General features: G+C 40.1%; 1 protein-coding gene across 1 annotated transcript in view; it reads right to left on the reverse strand.

Annotated features, from left to right (window-relative positions):
* The window catches only part of KCNH5 (potassium voltage-gated channel subfamily H member 5), a 153,860-nt gene that overhangs the window by 25,240 nt on the left and 111,107 nt on the right, over positions 1 to 17,513 (reverse strand). The window contains exons 9-10 of the mRNA XM_065684377.1: positions 15,061 to 15,313; positions 4,950 to 5,146 (exon numbers count right to left, since the gene is read on the reverse strand). Coding sequence (XP_065540449.1) covers positions 4,950 to 5,146; positions 15,061 to 15,313 — 450 coding nt within the window. The remainder of the gene's footprint in view (positions 1 to 4,949; positions 5,147 to 15,060; positions 15,314 to 17,513) is intronic.

Raw genomic sequence — 17,513 nt, forward strand, 5'->3', positions numbered from 1 at the left:
GCCTGGGGGCAGGCACAATTCCTTATCACAGGACACAAGTCCAAGACCCCACTGAAGCCCTCACCAGCTGATCTACGTTATTAACACAGCGGCTCCCTAAGCATCATACTTTTCTCTCCTGCTTCTCTTCATTAATGATGGAAAAGTTTGTTTATCCCAGATAGCTTTTGCCATCATCGCTCTCCCACATGGAGAAAGTTCCCAACAATAGACTGAAAAATGTGAAAATGGATGATGGACCTGCCAGTGTAGATGGACCACCGGGCAGAGGAGGTGCTCAGCACATCCTGCTCCACAGTTACCCCACAGTTTTCTGTTTGCCCGAGTTACCCAAGGACAATGCTCTGATCCATTTCTATGTAAGCAAGTCACTCCCAACAACTGATGAGGACTGAGTGTGAGCACCAGCTGGCAAAGTGCAAACAGCTCTGAATTAAGCTGCTGTAATTGTGAATAGTTTTCAGAGCTCAAAACCTGCAAAAATCCACAGGTCCAATAGAACATGTGCAACCTTCAGGAGCAAGGGGCAATATGTAGAGCAATGCTTTCTGCCTCTGACACTGCTGCATCAGGACATTTGCTAATATAGCACACCATCTGGAGAGTCTTAAAAATGAAAAAAAGGGGGATCCTAAGTGAACCTTGGTACAACTTTAACTTTTGGGAGACATGAATGCAGAATTCAAATTAAAATAAAGCTTTTCTAAAAACTATGTGACATAGAAATGATCAGTGATTCAGTCAAGAAACCAAATGTGATTCCTCAAAACCTCAAGCAAAAACAGAAAGCCAATTTAAAAAGAAATTATTCTAATCTGAAATAGAAAGAAAAAAGGACGTGTTAAGACAGTCTGATGGACTCACCCACTAAAAAGCCTCAGAGATTCACAGTGTTCTGGAGATATTAGATAACATCAGTTGCTCACAGCGTTGGCCCTGGCTTTAAGAGCATCACGGGGAAAAAAACTGAGCCTCTCCAGATGGTATTTCACTGCCTTACTTGTTTCTCCTTGGCTCATTCCACAGCACACCTTCCAGGAGCAAGTGCACCAGAGGTCCTAGATGGACAATTGTCCTCTTCCCTGGCTGCTCCTAACTCATTTCTTTAACACAGCTCATTTTGTTCATGCTGGAAAACAGCAATATGTGACTGTGTACCTTAAAAGCTGTGGGGGATACTTTTGCTTTACTTAAAACCAGGAGAATTTTAGCTGTGATTTCAGGAGGGCCAAAATTGCATTTCAATTTTTTTCTGCACCCTAAACCACCTGTTTCCTGTGGGAATGTATTTGGTATCTTGATGTAGACCTTCCTTCTTGAATTTTGACCACCAATAAAACATGCATTTATTTATACAGTTTTGAGCTTCCTAGAGGTCTGCCTTGGCTCCCCTGCTCAGGCCAAGCTGCATGGCTCAAGCTTGCAGAGAGGCCCTTCTCCAGATGTTTGAAATCTTGAAAGGCACTTAATGAATGAGACATTATTAATATTCTCTTCCAACATCAGAAGACAGTAATTAACTCTTTGAAGACACACCCCGAACACTGCTTTATAACTTCCAGTCCTCAGAAGCAGCTTTGTAATCTCATTATGATTTTAAGGAATATCTTCCCAGATTAATTGTTTTCCCTGTTTGGAAAAAAGTAAAAGTTCAGAGTGCTGTTTCTGTTGAAGTATGTATTAGTGACACTAGATGTGCCATAAAGATTTCAGAGCACAGAACATGATATGCTGCAATAGTTTGCAATTACAGCATAAAAGTCACTTTACCACCCAGAGCAGGAGAGATGACTGCAGGCTGAAAAGCAGGCAGGCACGCTCACTTTATGGGCTCATAAATGCAGTGTGATGGCTGAGCTACCTAACACAAAAAAGACAACAAAAATCCAGAGCTGATAATAGCATGCTGCGCAGATGCCTTAAGTAGGTCATTCAACATGTCAGGCCTCTAAATATTATTTGGGAGTGAGAAAATATTATTTTCCCACTTCACTGAGGCTTTCTCTTCCCTGCCATGTGGAACTAACCTTTTGTACTAAGTACTATTATTAATTTATTAGCCTTCTCAACATCTAAATTGCTTTGCAGTCTGTGGACCACATTTAAGTGCTGGATGAGGGACAGTGTAGCAAAATCACATGTGTGTGTGCACCTGCGTATATGTACATGTATTTTGAAGAGCAGACCTGAGGAAGAACAATTCTGTCCATTATTTTTGACAGTGACAGCAGCCATTTTCTCAAATGCAGAACTGCAAGTAGGATATTCTTGTCTAATTAAATGTCAAACGTTATGAGGGATAACTACTCGGTGCTAAATATATTTCTGCTGAAATCAGTTAAAGGAGACAATAATTTTCTTTCCATTTAGATTACATGACTCTAGCACAAACTGCCGCAGTACAGTGCAGCTCTGTCAGCCCAGTCTCCCTGCCTTAGCAACTGCTTTCTGTTTGCTTGATGAAATTCTCCTGAAAAGCACTACTTTTCATAATAGATGGACTCAACACCAAACTCTTCTGTGCCCTGAAGGAAATCACATACTTTCAGCAGATACAAGTTTTGAAACAATACCCTGAATAATTTTATGTAACAGGATTTAGATTGTGTCCCTGGTGTCAAAAGTAGTATGAATCTATGAATATGTGAATCTGTTTAGGAATAACGCACAGAATTTCTGCAAAGCAGGCTCTGGCTCAATACCAGAGCTGCAATACTTCTTACTGTATCTTACTGCAATACTACAAGTAAGACTCCTCCCAAAATAGTTCTTGAGTAAAACTGTAGGAGACATCATAGATGGGTTCATCTAATGTACGCATGTTAGTGATCATGGAGTCTCTCAAAAGTCAACAGAAAAGGGATGGTTTTCCCATCCCAGACTGGACAGTGAAGAGGGGCCAGGTGAGCTTTCTGGAAAAAAACATTCCTCATGTGTTATACAGGTGACAGGTGACTACCGTGGACATCATCACCCAACTTTTTGTGAAATGAAATCCACAGTGCATGTACCACATTGGCATGACCTTTCTTTCACTCTCCATCCATTCTCATGTAACACCCACACATGCTCCTGATCAACATTTCCTTTCATTCCATAAAATCTAACATTTATTTAGAAGTGCTGTTCCTATTTGCTTTGAGTCACTACCCCCATGGCAAAGTCCATATACGTAACACTGAGCTAGACAGCAGGTATCTGTACTGAGGACCAGAACTCCATGACAGTTTCCACCTGGGTGGACTGCTTAAGCCAGGGCCGTGAAGAGGAAATAATTTTCCTTAAAAAAGGTCCATGAGAGAGAGGAAATTCCATAAAAATCCAGCCAGGAGGCTATTCCCCAGTATGCATCCACAGACTATAGAGCTGAACTCCAGCACATTGCCCTGTTTGGAGAAGATATGTACATGTTTTTGCTGTACACAACCTTGCCACAGCTAACAGGGGGAGGAGAGTGCCAGGAAGCTAGCTGAAGTGACAGGTTCTCTGTTTTAAGAAGCAAAGAATACATTTTGGCACAACACATGTGGCATTATCTTGTCCCATGAAATCACCATCAGCAATACCTGAGCAGAATTGTCATCTTGGGTCTGTGGTTTATGGCACATCACAGGTAGGTGAGATGGCAAAGTTGCAGACACTGAAGTCAGGGCTTGGAGGACATCTTCTTAACAAAGAAATGATAAGCTAGAAACCACAAACCAGCTTTCAAGCCCCAAAGCCCTTCTTCAGGTCTGAAACAGAATTAACCTTCAAGTCAGAGTTAAGATGACAAGCTGGAACCAAACCTTATTATAATTCAGCTCTTTCAGGCTCCGGCACAGAGAGAGGGGAATCCTAACCCCCTTACATGTGCATTTTGCCATGGTTATTTTGTGCCACACTTTATGCGTTAATGAGCACAAGGAATCCACTAAAAATTGAAAGGAGTATTTGTAAGATGTTCTCATGCCTAGAGAGAAACTCGACTCAGAAAAGTAAAATTCTAGTTGTCCTGAACTCCTCTTGCTGTAGAAGTTGAAATTGTCTTGTGAAACAATGAGGTAGCCTTACTACTGTACTGAGGTACATTATCAGGTGAGGTGCCCAAGGTACAGCTGCAGAAAAATGCCTTTCAGCGGCTAGAGGATCACAGTTAATGCTCAATAATCTATAAATCATTGTTATGAGTTTCTCTATGCAAATGAAATTTATATAACCCTCATCAATCTTGGAAAAAAAAATCATAAAGATCGAATTTTGCAGCTGCAATGTGAATTAAAGAATCCCTTAACCTGTTTTAAAGATATGTTCTTACAGCTAATTCATTTTTAGATGGAGTGTTCTTTGAAAGGATTAATGGATAGTGAGCATTGCTGATTGATTATAAAATGAGCAGGAGGGTTTAAGGAGTGAGCTTTGAATGTAAAATTGCTACCAAGCTTTATTAACCTCGCCATATTAAAATATTAAACTATGCAAGTGAGAGAAGCAGGTATTAATACAATATTTTGGCTGAATACATTTCATTTATTTAACTTAAATAAATTTCTCTTAGTTGGTCTATGCCATGAAGATCCATCAGACTGTCCTCTGGTCAGTATCGTAGCAGGTGAGAGACTAAACCCCACCTCTGAGGAATCCAGAATCTGTACTCTATCAGACTATAAAATAAAACTTTATACATCATGCAATGGGTAAAAAAAAATCAAAAAAACCCAGAACTGAGAAGAAAAGGAAATGTAATTCATGTGTTAGGCTGCTAGGACTGCTTCTCAGAGCTGCAAATCTACAGGTAACTTTTATAGAGCCATCATTAACAAACAGCGACATTTACTGAAAGGCCAGTTAATCTGCAACGACCTGAAAACATTGAGAGTAAATTAGGTGTTGTTAGACACTGCAAGCAGCCTGCAAAATCGTGCAATGACTTGGAGAGAGAAAGGGGAAAACAAGAACTGTTGCCTTACCCGTTTCCTCAAATTGCAGGTGAGAGTGAGATTCCTTGAGAATGAGTTTGCAAAAGCAGTATAAAAGTCCAACACTTTAAGCAAGGCTTCTCGTTTAATAATATGTAAATCGCAGTATGTCAGAGCCCGCACATTGGCACACGCATGGGCCAGACTGGTTTCTTTCCAGAAGATATCACCAAACACATCGCCTTTACCTGAAAATCAGCAGGACAAATTTGTTAAAAGGCAATGCTTATGCAGTGTTTGTCAGCACACAAATGATTTCTTCCCAAACTGTCTTACACTGCCAATCATTCTAAAATAAGCTCCCAACTGTGAAAAGTAATAACGGTAAATGTTTTAAAAGTATCCGAGGTACTTGGGTATCCTTACGGTAGCCCCAGGTTTTTATAGTATTTATAGATTGCTCTGTGAGGTGTCACAACACATAAAAGCCAGATTGTAAAGGTCTCCCTTGTAGCTGAAGATGCAGGTAATGGATTTTTCAAAGGCTCCTGAATACAGTAAGTACCTAACTGATGTTCAGGCGATACTTCTGAGGGTCTCCTCCTAAGTGACTTAGGAGCCCTGCTCTTTCCAAAAGCCGGTGACATCAAGGTTCCCGCAGCACCACAGCTTCGCAGTGTGGTGCAGGAGCCAGTTTCCAGAGCCCAAGAATCCTATTTTAAATTTTTTAATTAAACGTTTTTAATTCAGAGTGAGTTGCAACACTCCTGAAAAACCATCAAAAACCTCCCTGAGACTTTCAACGTCTAAATAATCAGATCTACATCCTAAATGTACCCAGACAGCTAGTTCTAAACCCAAACATACCCACTTAAGTAGAGGCTTATACTTTAGTCTGCATTTCAATGTTTGCTAAGACAGGGTTTGACACCTTAGACACCTGCACGTACAAATAACTTCAACCAGATGTGAAAATTACACCTGAAGGTTATTTCTGCATTGGTAGGCAGTGAAGCAGAACAGCTGATGCACATTTTGAGGACTTAAGACTAGCTGTAGTCCCATCCCACAGACAGAACTCCAAGGGATGGAAGTGCATGAAGTATGCTCAAACATACCCCCGTTTCCTTTCGTCTGCAAGGAATCCACATAGAGAGCCACACTAGACACTGATGCAGGACAAGTCGGGAAGATCAGGATATCAGGTTGAAAATCATACTCCTGAACTAACCATAACACCAGAATAGCTGCAGACTGGACTTATGCTTTTAGGTTGGGATGCTATGGTTGCTCTGAGGAGTAGTGGCAGCAACAGAAAGCACATCGAAGCATCCCAAAGCTGCCTTTTGCTCCCCAGTTGCTTATCAGCCATGGGCTGAGCAAGAGCCATACTGTGCCATTTGTGGCCAGCACCTCAAATCTGGAAGCAGAAGACGCGGTACAAAGGTTTTGGTTTGGTTTTTTGGGGGGTTTGGGTGGTTTTTTTCAGATGCCAATTTTATCCAAGCTCTTTATTTTAGCACTTATTAAAAAGAAACTAAAATCAGTCAGTCAGTGGTGGTATTGATACTGATTTCAGGTACCTCAAGCAGCCTCTTGGTGATTTGGGGATAAAAAGAAAGTTATATATTTTAGTATTTCCTCTTTTAAGAACATGCAACATTTCACTCAACTCTATTTTGGGAATACAGACCAGAGTAATAATTTACCCAACCTTCTTACTTTTGGGGGTCAGATATATTTCTCTATTTCCATTTCTGTTTAGGTATTGTATCCAGTAGAGCATATCTCATATTCCTCATGCAGAGTAAAATAAAAAGTGTAAGTCTATAACTTGATTTCCTTGATTTTATTTTCTAACAGAAGTCTATATAGCAGAATCATCTCTTAGAATGGTTATAACTGCATTCTCATTGAACGGCTTTAAATTCTGCATGTTTTGATATAATTAAAATTAACTACTATATGTAATACAGCTGGTATAATTTGTAAAGCAAGCTGCTTTGAAATACTCTCCTCATCACAGACCATTTCCTAGTAACATAACATTTATGCAATGTACTGTTTTGAAATTATCCATTGCAGATAATTGTCCTTGTCTATACCCACAGTTCAAAACCTGGTTTACAGACGTACTCAGCACAGTTACATAATTTATAGGAAATAGACTATTTCTGAAATCCACAAAATTGCTTAATGGATTTGCTCTCTGAGGTGGACACAGGACAGAACTGAGTCTCTCTTTCAGTGGCTGCAGAGTGCAGTTAAAAAGACACAATTCAATAGGCGAGACTATTATGATTTTCCCACTGAAATGTCAGCAAAATACTTGTTTTCTTCTGAAATTTATGGTAATACATAGTTAATCTAAGCCAAGACGTTAAAAGCAGTGTGTATTTGCTCTGAAACTCTGCATGATGGTGCTCTACAGTATGTGTATCTACACCAGAGAGAAATGAAATCACCATTCATACACTTGAGAAGATCTCATTGCCTTCAGTGAGGCAGACAACTGCACTGAGTCTCTCAGAAAGGCTGGGACATGATAAACTGAACCTATCCACTCCTCCATGAGCCATCAGTTGATGGATTTGAATGGTGAAACTATAAGCTCCTCATACATTGTGGTTTATTCTCCTCAGAAAGCAGAATATCTTGGAAGTGTTTAAGGGTTCTTGAATCAGACATTTCCCACACACACTTCCAAGTCTCATTTCCCTGTTATAAATATACCAAGAAATGTACTGAAAGAAAACAAAACCAATCAGATTCTCCAAAACACATCTTTTTTCTCATAAATACAGAGATTAATGTGCTATACTTTGTCCCTATTAACTGTAGCTCACTGAGTAGAGCATGGTAATTATTCATTCAAGTATAATTTTACACAGTGCAAAGAAATGAAAAGAAAAAAACCAACCAACTTTCAGAGTTGCAACTGAAAATTTAACTGGTAGGTCTGAAATACCAGCTGCTCAGAGGCATGTATACATCGTACGCTAGGACAACATATACACACCTCCAGGATAAGCCCAGTGTTGGGCTGGGAATACAGAGGTGCTTGGGGCTGATGTAGCCTTCAGACTTTTCAAAGCCTTTCTCCAGAGATTTCTTGAGGCCTCAGCGTATTACGTCTATTATGTGCTGTTCTGAGTTCTGAGCAGTCTCAATACTCCTCCTGAATGGAGGTGAAGCTATGGGAAGTCACCCTGCCCCTGCTCTTACCGTGACCAAAGCATCACTGCAAAAAAGAACACTGTGAATTGGAGTGGGAGCTGCTTGCATACCTTTTGCACTTGGTATGAGGAAAGGGAAGGGGAGGATTTGGATACTGCTAGATTAAAGCTGGCAGGAACATGGGTATCGGGATTTGGGAATGAAAGAACCACAGAAACCAGGAGGACATGTGCAAGGTGTTGGTGACAGGCACAATTTTTGCTAAAATAACTACACTGGTATCATCCTAGGTATGGACAAAAATTTGCTGGTGTATTATGTCCATATGACTGTACATAAAATATGTACTATAGTATGTACATATTATATGTAACTATATAACAGATATTTCTATACACTATTCTATCTTTTATAGTACGATAACTCTCCCATACAAAAGTGGGGGGAAGGATGTTCTCCACAGCTTTGCACCATACACTGACTTGCCAATTTGTGAGACAGCAGCTCATACACTGACCTTTCAGGCAGAAAAAATCTGAAGGGCCTTATGAAACTCCTCAGGACCTTGCAAAGGGAACGAAAAAGTCCTTGCATTTAGAAAGGAAAGACTCTTATTGAACAGTGTCTCAGAACTCTTGTATATCTATGTAAAAGAAAAATGAATCCTTCTCCAGATAAGAAATACCCTAGTAGGCATGAGAAGTTGATGGGGCCTTTGGAAGAAAATTTGGGCAGGCAATGAAAAAATAAATTCCTGGTGGAAAAGAAGCAACGAAGAAAAACATATACAAGGAACCAAGACTTCTTAAGGTGATAAGGTGCTTTTCTGTGCTGTGCAGTCACATGACAACAGAGGTACTTTGCATTATTTAACACAGTGCAACCTTCCCCATCTGTACCTAGAAACACAAAAGAAATGTACCTTTCTTCCAGCATTCAGGATCTCTGCAAGAAGACAAAATGGTCTATACAGATACTCTGCCTCATCTCCCTCAGTTTTAGTGCAAGTGTCCTAGTACTTCATCTTTTTCTGGAAGCCCAGGATATCTCCAATTTGATTTTATACAGAAATAAGTTTCTATTCTTCCTGACTGAGGAAATATACTTGAAAGCTTGACCAGTCCCACCATCTTCAAATCTTATACAGCAAATCAAACTGCCTCAAATTGTTAGTCTGATTTAAAAGAAATATATCACATGATTTTTAAATAATTTTCCTTTTCTGTCACTGCCAAGACTTCTGAGTCCCTGCATTTGGTAGTGAAGCGTGCAGGTCTAATTCAAAAACATTTCAGTTCAGTGAAAGGAGTCTTTCTGACATTGAAGGCTGCAGATCACATCTCTAACACACCAGCTGGCACTAAATTAAGACTGATGCTTCTTATTATAGTTAACTAGCATGCAGATAGAGATAAAAATATTTTAAATTTAGAAAATAATGTGAAAAATTGAACTTTCCCTTCAACTCTGTCAGTAAGAACTAGTACTGATTTTGAACAAGCATTTGTAGGGCTAAATGTTACGTGGTACTATGTATGCCAACTCAGACCTGCAAGATACTACTTATTGCAAGGCGCACGCTCAAGAAGAACTTCATAGCACAGAGCACCACATCCCATTGGTTCTCAAAACAGTAATTCTTCAAATATTTTGCAAAATACTTTGAGATTCAACACTCAAAAAAATGTGCGTCACATTAATTTTTGCAATGCTGATAGCTGAAAAAAAAACCCACAAACCCCAACCCTTTCCTTTATGAATCATTTCACTTTTAGTGATTTTAGAGCTTCAAATCATTGGAACAAAAGGGACTTTTTCCATAAATGAAATAGGACACAAGCTGTTCCATAAATTGCTACTGGGTGAGCATTATCAATCTGAGGAAACTCTCACAACTAGTCTGCTTGGTTTACATCACATGAAAAATAAAAAAAAGTTCAGTGTAAATATCAAGAGCTGCTGTGACACAGGGGCAAATTCTGCTGCCTTCATTCCACCTGAGAAGAAACCCAAGCTCCAACTAAACTAATTAAAGTCACAGAATTAATTACTAATACTAAGAGACGTAATTGCATTGACAGGCAGTTTTTTATGTCAGAGAGTGTATCACACTGGATCATGCTTGTCCTGCACAAAGCACATGTCTGGCTGTATAACACCAAGGAAAGTCAAAGTGTTGATGCCTGGATCCCAGACACCAAATTGCAACTATTGAGCACCTGCATATCCTGCTCACCTAAATGGACGCTCTTACTTGCTCAGCCTCTAAAGAACTTTCCTCTGTGTGATTTGCTAGGAGACTTAATCTTTTGACCTCTGAACACATATAAGATTAAGAGCAGAAAAAGACTCATCCCAGTTTTCAGCTGTCATACGAAATTCAAGACACGCCACTTGCAGTCTTGCTTTCCTTAACTCCTCTGATGCTGCATAATATCCCCTTCCCAGACCTTTAAGAAGTGAAACTCTGGCTTGCTAAAAGACAAAAAATCCAATAAACAGCAGGTTGCTCTGGAAGTATATACAGACCATGCTGAAAATTAACATGCATAAAGGCTAATACAACTCAATAGAATACATACAGGATCAGGACCCTAAGTGTGGCTGAAAATGAGCTATTAAATATACATTCATTCTGGCTTGACTATCAAAATTGAATTAATTCAGCCTCCACTAGGGTTTCACTGCTCAATATATTTTTATCGCTATGCAGTCTGAGCAATATTTTTGATCAATTCCTACAATCAACATTTGAATGTGGTGGGTCATTATTTTTCTGCTGGCAAAATGACTTCTTTAAACCTTCTTAATCAATCTGCCTGCTTTAAATTACAGTACAACTTACGCAGTCAGCTGTGCAAAATAATGGGAGCTGGAAAGTAGCTTCCAGAGACACTTGGTTGGCATTGCCACTTACACAAAACTCCTTGCCAGGAGCAAATTCAGGTTAATTGCAGCAGGGTGAACTGTTAGGTGCCCTCTGCTAGCAGATGCCTCATTTCGTTAGCCTGGGGGATGTAAAACCTCTGGTCCTTCCTGAGACTTCTCTGCTGGTAACACCTCCCCCAGGCAGAGCAGTGGCAGCTATATTGTTTACTCCTGCTTGAGATGGTGGAACATTACTGATGTGTCTTTTTAGCGTCACCTCACCTGCTAGGAAATTTTTGATAATTAGACACAAGGCTGTTTGCCCTTCTCCATTATCCTGGCAACTGCAGATGAGTTACGTTAAAATGACTGGGTCTTGTTTTCTCCAGCTAAGCAGCACCCCATCACACCACCTCTGCATGTGGTGCACTCTCTGCTACAGCAGCAGTCAGTACCTGCAAAAGGGAAACTGTCCTTGAGAGATGGAGATAACTAATGAGAGAAATGTAATGGAGCACCTGGGTATCTCCATTAATGAGACGTATAAACTGCAGAGCTCCAATTGGATTCATTCTCTCAAAGATTACTACAGCAGCTGGGCATTTAATTATGCCCCAGTGAGAACAAAAACAAACCAGGGGAGAATAAAACATCACAGTGCTGCAAGATGCCCTGTCAATCACTGGGTTTCACATGCTTTTGAAACTCCAAAGCTGGGGCCGTTGAGCAAGGAAAACTGCTGCTGAACAAAAGGATGGTTGTCTCCACAGCAGAGCTGCAGAAAGCACCTGGATGGGATGCCAAGTCTCCTGAGGACACTGTCTCAGCAGGCAGGGAGGCTGGATGCGCCAACTCACCATTGCTGTTATGGAACAGAATGTGATAAGGCAAGATGGACAAGGGGAGAAAGCAGCAGCACTATGGAATGTTTTATGCTGGGACCTGAGGGAAGACAAAACCCTGCACTCTGGACAGAAGCACGAATGTAAGTGATGGAAGATGCACATTCCTAACACATTTTGGTGTCCCTACCTGATTCATTTTTTGAGCATATTCCGCTTCTAAGAATATACCAAAACTTCCATTGGCAGGTGAGCAGGGTTAACAAGAAAAAAGAAAAATGGACACACCTTCTCCCCTTCTCCTTCTCTCTCTCTTTAAGCAAGGCAAATAATACTACCATATTAAACAACATTACACTATTATTTCCTCTGCAAGGAGCAGAGGCTGGCAGACAGCATGTCCTGCTGCATTCCAGGTCCCATATTGGAAATTGATGAGGACAAGTTTCCAAAGAATATTCATCACATTTACTCTCTGGGTTATTGCTGAAGGATGGAGAAGATAGACAGACTGGTAGTACAACCCCATAAGTTGTGTTTCCCTAGGAAACCCAGTGTGACAGCAGATGCTTGGAGTATTCAAAGCAAGCTACAGAGGTTTTCATAAATCTGATCTCCCCCTTAGGCAGATTCACTTTCCTTGTGCTTGAACTTCTCAAGGCAGAACAGACTGATAAAAATCGTGTTTATCACTGTTCTGCAGTCACTATTTCAGGTGCCACAGCTGTCGCTGTAGATATCTGTTGTGGTTTAAGCCCAAATGGTAACTCAGAACCACGCAGCCATTTGCTCACCCCTTCCATCCTCTCCGCCTCTGGATGGGATGGGGAGGAGAATCAAAATAATGTAAACCCCATGGGTTGAGATAAGAACAGTCCAGTAACTAGGGTACCATACAAGCCCACTACTGCTACTACTAATAAGGGAAATAACAAGGGGAGAGAACATAAAACAAAAAAACTGAAAAGAAAAAAAAATCCAAACAATTGTTCTGGGTTCCTGGCTTCTTATGCCCCTTCTCACTGACAGAGCATGAGAGACTGAGAAGTCCTTGATCAGGGTAAGCACTACAACTAAAACATCCTTGTGTTACCAGCATTGGTCTCAGACTAAAGCCAAAACACAGCACTGCACCAGCTATGAGGAGGGAGAAAAATAACTGTTACAGCTGAACCCGGGACAATATCATTGCAACTACATCTGGGAGAGATTTCTTTTCGTAAGTGAATTTTCAGCGTACAACATCTCATAATTACTCAGTTCACTATTCCGCTAAATAATTTCTCAGAGCATTAAAACACTCTTCAGTGTGCTCCAAGACTAGAGGAAGCAGATTATCTAAAGTTACATTTACACACTGTGCCAGTCCCTGTAGTACACATGAACATAGCTCTGAGTCATGGGACTGCTTGTCAGCAGCCATGGCAGAATTGAAGGCACTTCTGGTAATTAGGGTAATTCACTTTAACTAGAAAGGGTTAAAAGTCTCTCCAGGCAAATGGACAATAACCTAAATACTAGATTTACCATATCTACAAGGTAGAAAAAAAAGGTTTTACTATTATTCCAAACAAACAATATTCATTAGTAAAGGCGACAAAGTTTTGCATGTAATCCATTTAGTGATGGCTTCTAGTTCAGTAAATTCCATATTTATTGTTTGTAATACCCAAAAAAACGTTTATTTGTTTAAATGCTGTTACTTAGTCTTAAAGCTTTTGATTTTTAAAGAGCTGTAAGCAAATATATCATTACTGAAACTAATAATAAACATGAAACAGTCCAGTGATCTAAAATACAAGGAATCTTTTTTACTTTGGAAATCCCATATTTAGGAGCTTTCACCATAATAACTCTACAACTGAATAAGGAAACAGATTAATTCTTTCATTAAATGTCTCTTCTTAAAAAACTTAGTATATACTAGAATAAACAAAGCTGCAGCAGGTATTTCAAAAGAGTATGGATGTGCATTTTCCTGAGTTCATACTCTCCAGCTGGGAGAACCTGGGTTATGCCCTTGGGGAATACCCCCATGCAGTCTCATCTACACGTTTGCACACTGCCTACTCTCACCTGAGTGCAGGACACATACACAGGCTTGTACAGCAACACATCAGGAATCTTCCTTGGCTACACACTTGTCCATTTCTCCTCTTCTCCCCCTTGTTGCCAGCTGGGAAGGAGCTGAAGCCTTGATTCATGACCAGTAGTGTCTCCCCATGTCCACTCTCTTCCCATATGCCAGGGCAACTCCAAGTGTAACCTTCATCTCACAGCTGTCATCCCCATGAGATACAAGAGGGTCCCATGGAGCCCTCTAGAGCCACCCTCACGGGGAAGAAGCACAGAGCTTCGGTGGGGTGTGAGAAGTCCCCTAGGACAAAGTCACCGATTGGATTTGCCCTCAGGGAGCCACAGCTCCAGTTTAAGAAAAAGCAAATAGTTAATATTCAACTGGAGACAAGTTCTACAACAAGTAGGTCTACTTTAAACAGGCAAGTCAGACTCTGTGTGGTTTTTAGGCAGAGCTACCAGTTCTTCCTCTACACTGTTCTGCCTCTGAGGATGATTCCTGCCTCAGCACTAGTGCTGATCACTCAGTCACACCATCTGCTACACCTTTCCCAATTCCTTACAAGCTAAGGAGGAGTCTGCATGAGGCCTTTTGCCACCCACTGCTGGCAAACCAGACACCACATTGGGGTGACGGGGTGATCAACTTGGAGCTTCCCCATTATTGAGACTTCTCATGCCTGTTGCTGTGTAGACTATGCAAAGAGATGGGTACATCGCTATCTCTTTGCATAGTCAGATGAGGCTGATTTTCTCTAAAGCCAGTTCACTATAAGTGACAGTTTTGCTTCCTTATAAAGACTGTTTCCAGCTGTTATTCTGGGCTAGTATGTAGACAAATTAAAATGCCAGTGTGAAGGTTAAAGTGGAAATCCTCCCAAGAGACTAATATAAAACAATCTGCATTTTCTCTACCGGGCCACTTAAAAGATGTCAAGCACACAGATGCCATTCTCTTCTGCCCTGAGACACTTTGTGACCAGTGAGCCATGCTGGGCAGAAAGAGCATTCCCAATGGCATTAAAGATGAAGGGCTTTCTTCTACAGCAGTATCTCGGGAGACAAAACATCTCCATCTTATGACAGACACTAGCCTCCTAACAGTCTCAGTTTATGTTAGGCAAGACTAGTTAATATTCAAAGCTAAGCAGAAGGCAAATTTATCCAAGCCCCTAGAAATTCAATAGAGATCACAGTACCTAAAATAGCCACCACCTCGTCGTCCTGGATGACTTCTAGGGATCCTGAGACCACAAAGCAAAGAGCATCAACACTTTCTCCAGCATGATAGATGAGGTCCCCCGGGGCACAATGGATTGTCTGAAACTCCACAGCCAGGGCTCGCAGGCAGCCGTCGCTAGCCAGCCGGAAGGCAGGATGCTCGTTAAAAACTTTCCGGTTTAGGTGCACACATATATCTGCTCTCATGTCCTTTGGGCAAATTGAGAGAACCTGAATAAAAGAAAGATGAAAAATAATCAGCTGGGAATATGACACATGGCCAGTGTATGCTTTACGAAACAACTGAACGGATGGATCTTAAGATCCTCCCAAGCAATCTTAATATCCATCCATCCAATTATTTCATAAAGCTCCTGGCGCGAGCTTTATCTTGAACTGGGGCAGTCTTTTTCTACCATCTACTGCTTTCACTGCAGCTGAAAGAGTGATGTGGAAGAAGGGACTATCCTGTTAAACTGTTCTCATTCCTAACAGTTTTCACACTTGTTTTCCAGAATTGCAGGTGGAACAACTATGTCCTGTTTGGGATATCCCTCCAGGCTTGGTGCTCTGGCTATTTGCCTGCTGTTACGCTCAATCCCTGTAGGAGCACAGAATGGACACTCAGAGCTTAAGGAGCTTGAAGACATAGAAAGACAGACCATTCACAATAGAAAACATATTTTGCTCACATCCAGAAAACCTAGTCTTCAAAAGTCTTAGTGCAGGTGACCACTTACCGACATGTATCCAAACACACCTAGGGTTTAGTTTCAGTGCCATATAGACATATAATAAATAACCTGCCCTGGAGGGTTTACAGACTGGAAAATCCAAAGAGTTTGAGATTAGAGCAAACAGAAAGTATTATGAAACCTTATGATACATAAAGTAAAGGTGAATGAAAAACTGTCCTGTGAATATGAAGATAATCTTCATACCAGATCAATTTAATAAGACCTTCAATTAATTTCTTAGCTTAAATAGTTTTCCCTATTGAAATAGTACCACAAACGCACCTGAAGAAAAAAAGTGAAAATCTGTGGGCCTTCTTAGGTTTGTAAACCATATGTTAAAAATTTGCACATCCTCCTATACACACTAGCATCCTTATAACCCTAAAATGGCATAGTAGGTAATTACACTGAAAAATATATAAAACCCTTTAAAGTTTTCCTAGGATAAATAATAGAGAAGGGCATGAGATAAAGAGCACTTCGGAAGTCTCATATAAAGAAGACTGGAAGTCAATAGTATTGATTAATTTGTCTTTGTATGGAATTAAACTTGCAGCTAGCTCTACAGAGATTGCAAGAGAGGGACATTGGGTCAATATGTTGACTACCATTGAAAATTAGCAAACAGAGGGAGACTTTGGTAAACCTGACTAAGCCTTGAGGCAAATGGTCATGTTAATATAAAGCCACAATTTTAATTTCTGTTTAATTCAGAAGAGGTACATGATTGTAAAGTATTATTAAAGGTCCTAAAACATAGAATGGGAAAATAGTAAACAATTTCCAATTTACTAATAACATTTAGTCCCTTTCATATTTCAATAGGTCAAAGTTGCTCTGCAGACAAAGATATGAATGCAAAAAGGTGAAGGAGAAGTTATTGTAGCCTCTGTACTATGACAGTCCAAGGCTAGAAGGAGCTACTCCAACCATCTGCACTAGCCTCTTGCACTGACAATTTACATAACAATCCCAGACTACCTTTTAAAATTATAACCTAGAAAGCCTTGATTTAATGTTTTCAAAGGATATAGGATAGTTGTTCCAATGGAGAGCTACTCTCTCGTTTAAAATGTTCTGTTTCTGAACTAATTATTTTTTTCCTCATTTTTCAGCCAACAGCCAGGAGAACTCATCATGTCACTAAGATAAAATACTTGCAATCACTGGAAACATCTTCCATGTGTAGGTGTTTATGGAATATAACTAGGTCATCTCTTGGTCTCATTCTCAAATAAACAAGGTTCTTGTACCTAACACTATGAAGCACAGTATCTCTTTGGAAACTTCCCCATAGCATTAGGTTTCGTCACTTACAACCACCTTCCCAGATCTACCAGATAATTAGATTTTATTTGATTTAAGAGACAGTAGGTCAATTTGGCTTAACGCTATTTTTCCATAACAAAACATTGTACAGAACACATTCAAATACCCTCCATAAGTTAGTTTTATCATAAAAAAACTAATAAACATATTTGACAAGACATTCTCTAATAAACCATTTTTTGCATTAGTAATGTCTTGTCTGTGTCAATGTTGGCATATGCTGTATCAGCTTTCCATAGTTATATTAAGGGTAAATGTCAGCTTTGCAAACATATACTTACTCCAGTCATTCCATTTATCATTAGAAATATGGGCACACCTTATTTTTTCCAGTAAAAAAACAAAACAACAACAAAAAAAACCAT

Source organism: Lathamus discolor, chromosome 6, assembly GCF_037157495.1.
Source record: "Lathamus discolor isolate bLatDis1 chromosome 6, bLatDis1.hap1, whole genome shotgun sequence".
NCBI classification, from domain to species: domain Eukaryota; kingdom Metazoa; phylum Chordata; class Aves; order Psittaciformes; family Psittacidae; genus Lathamus; species Lathamus discolor.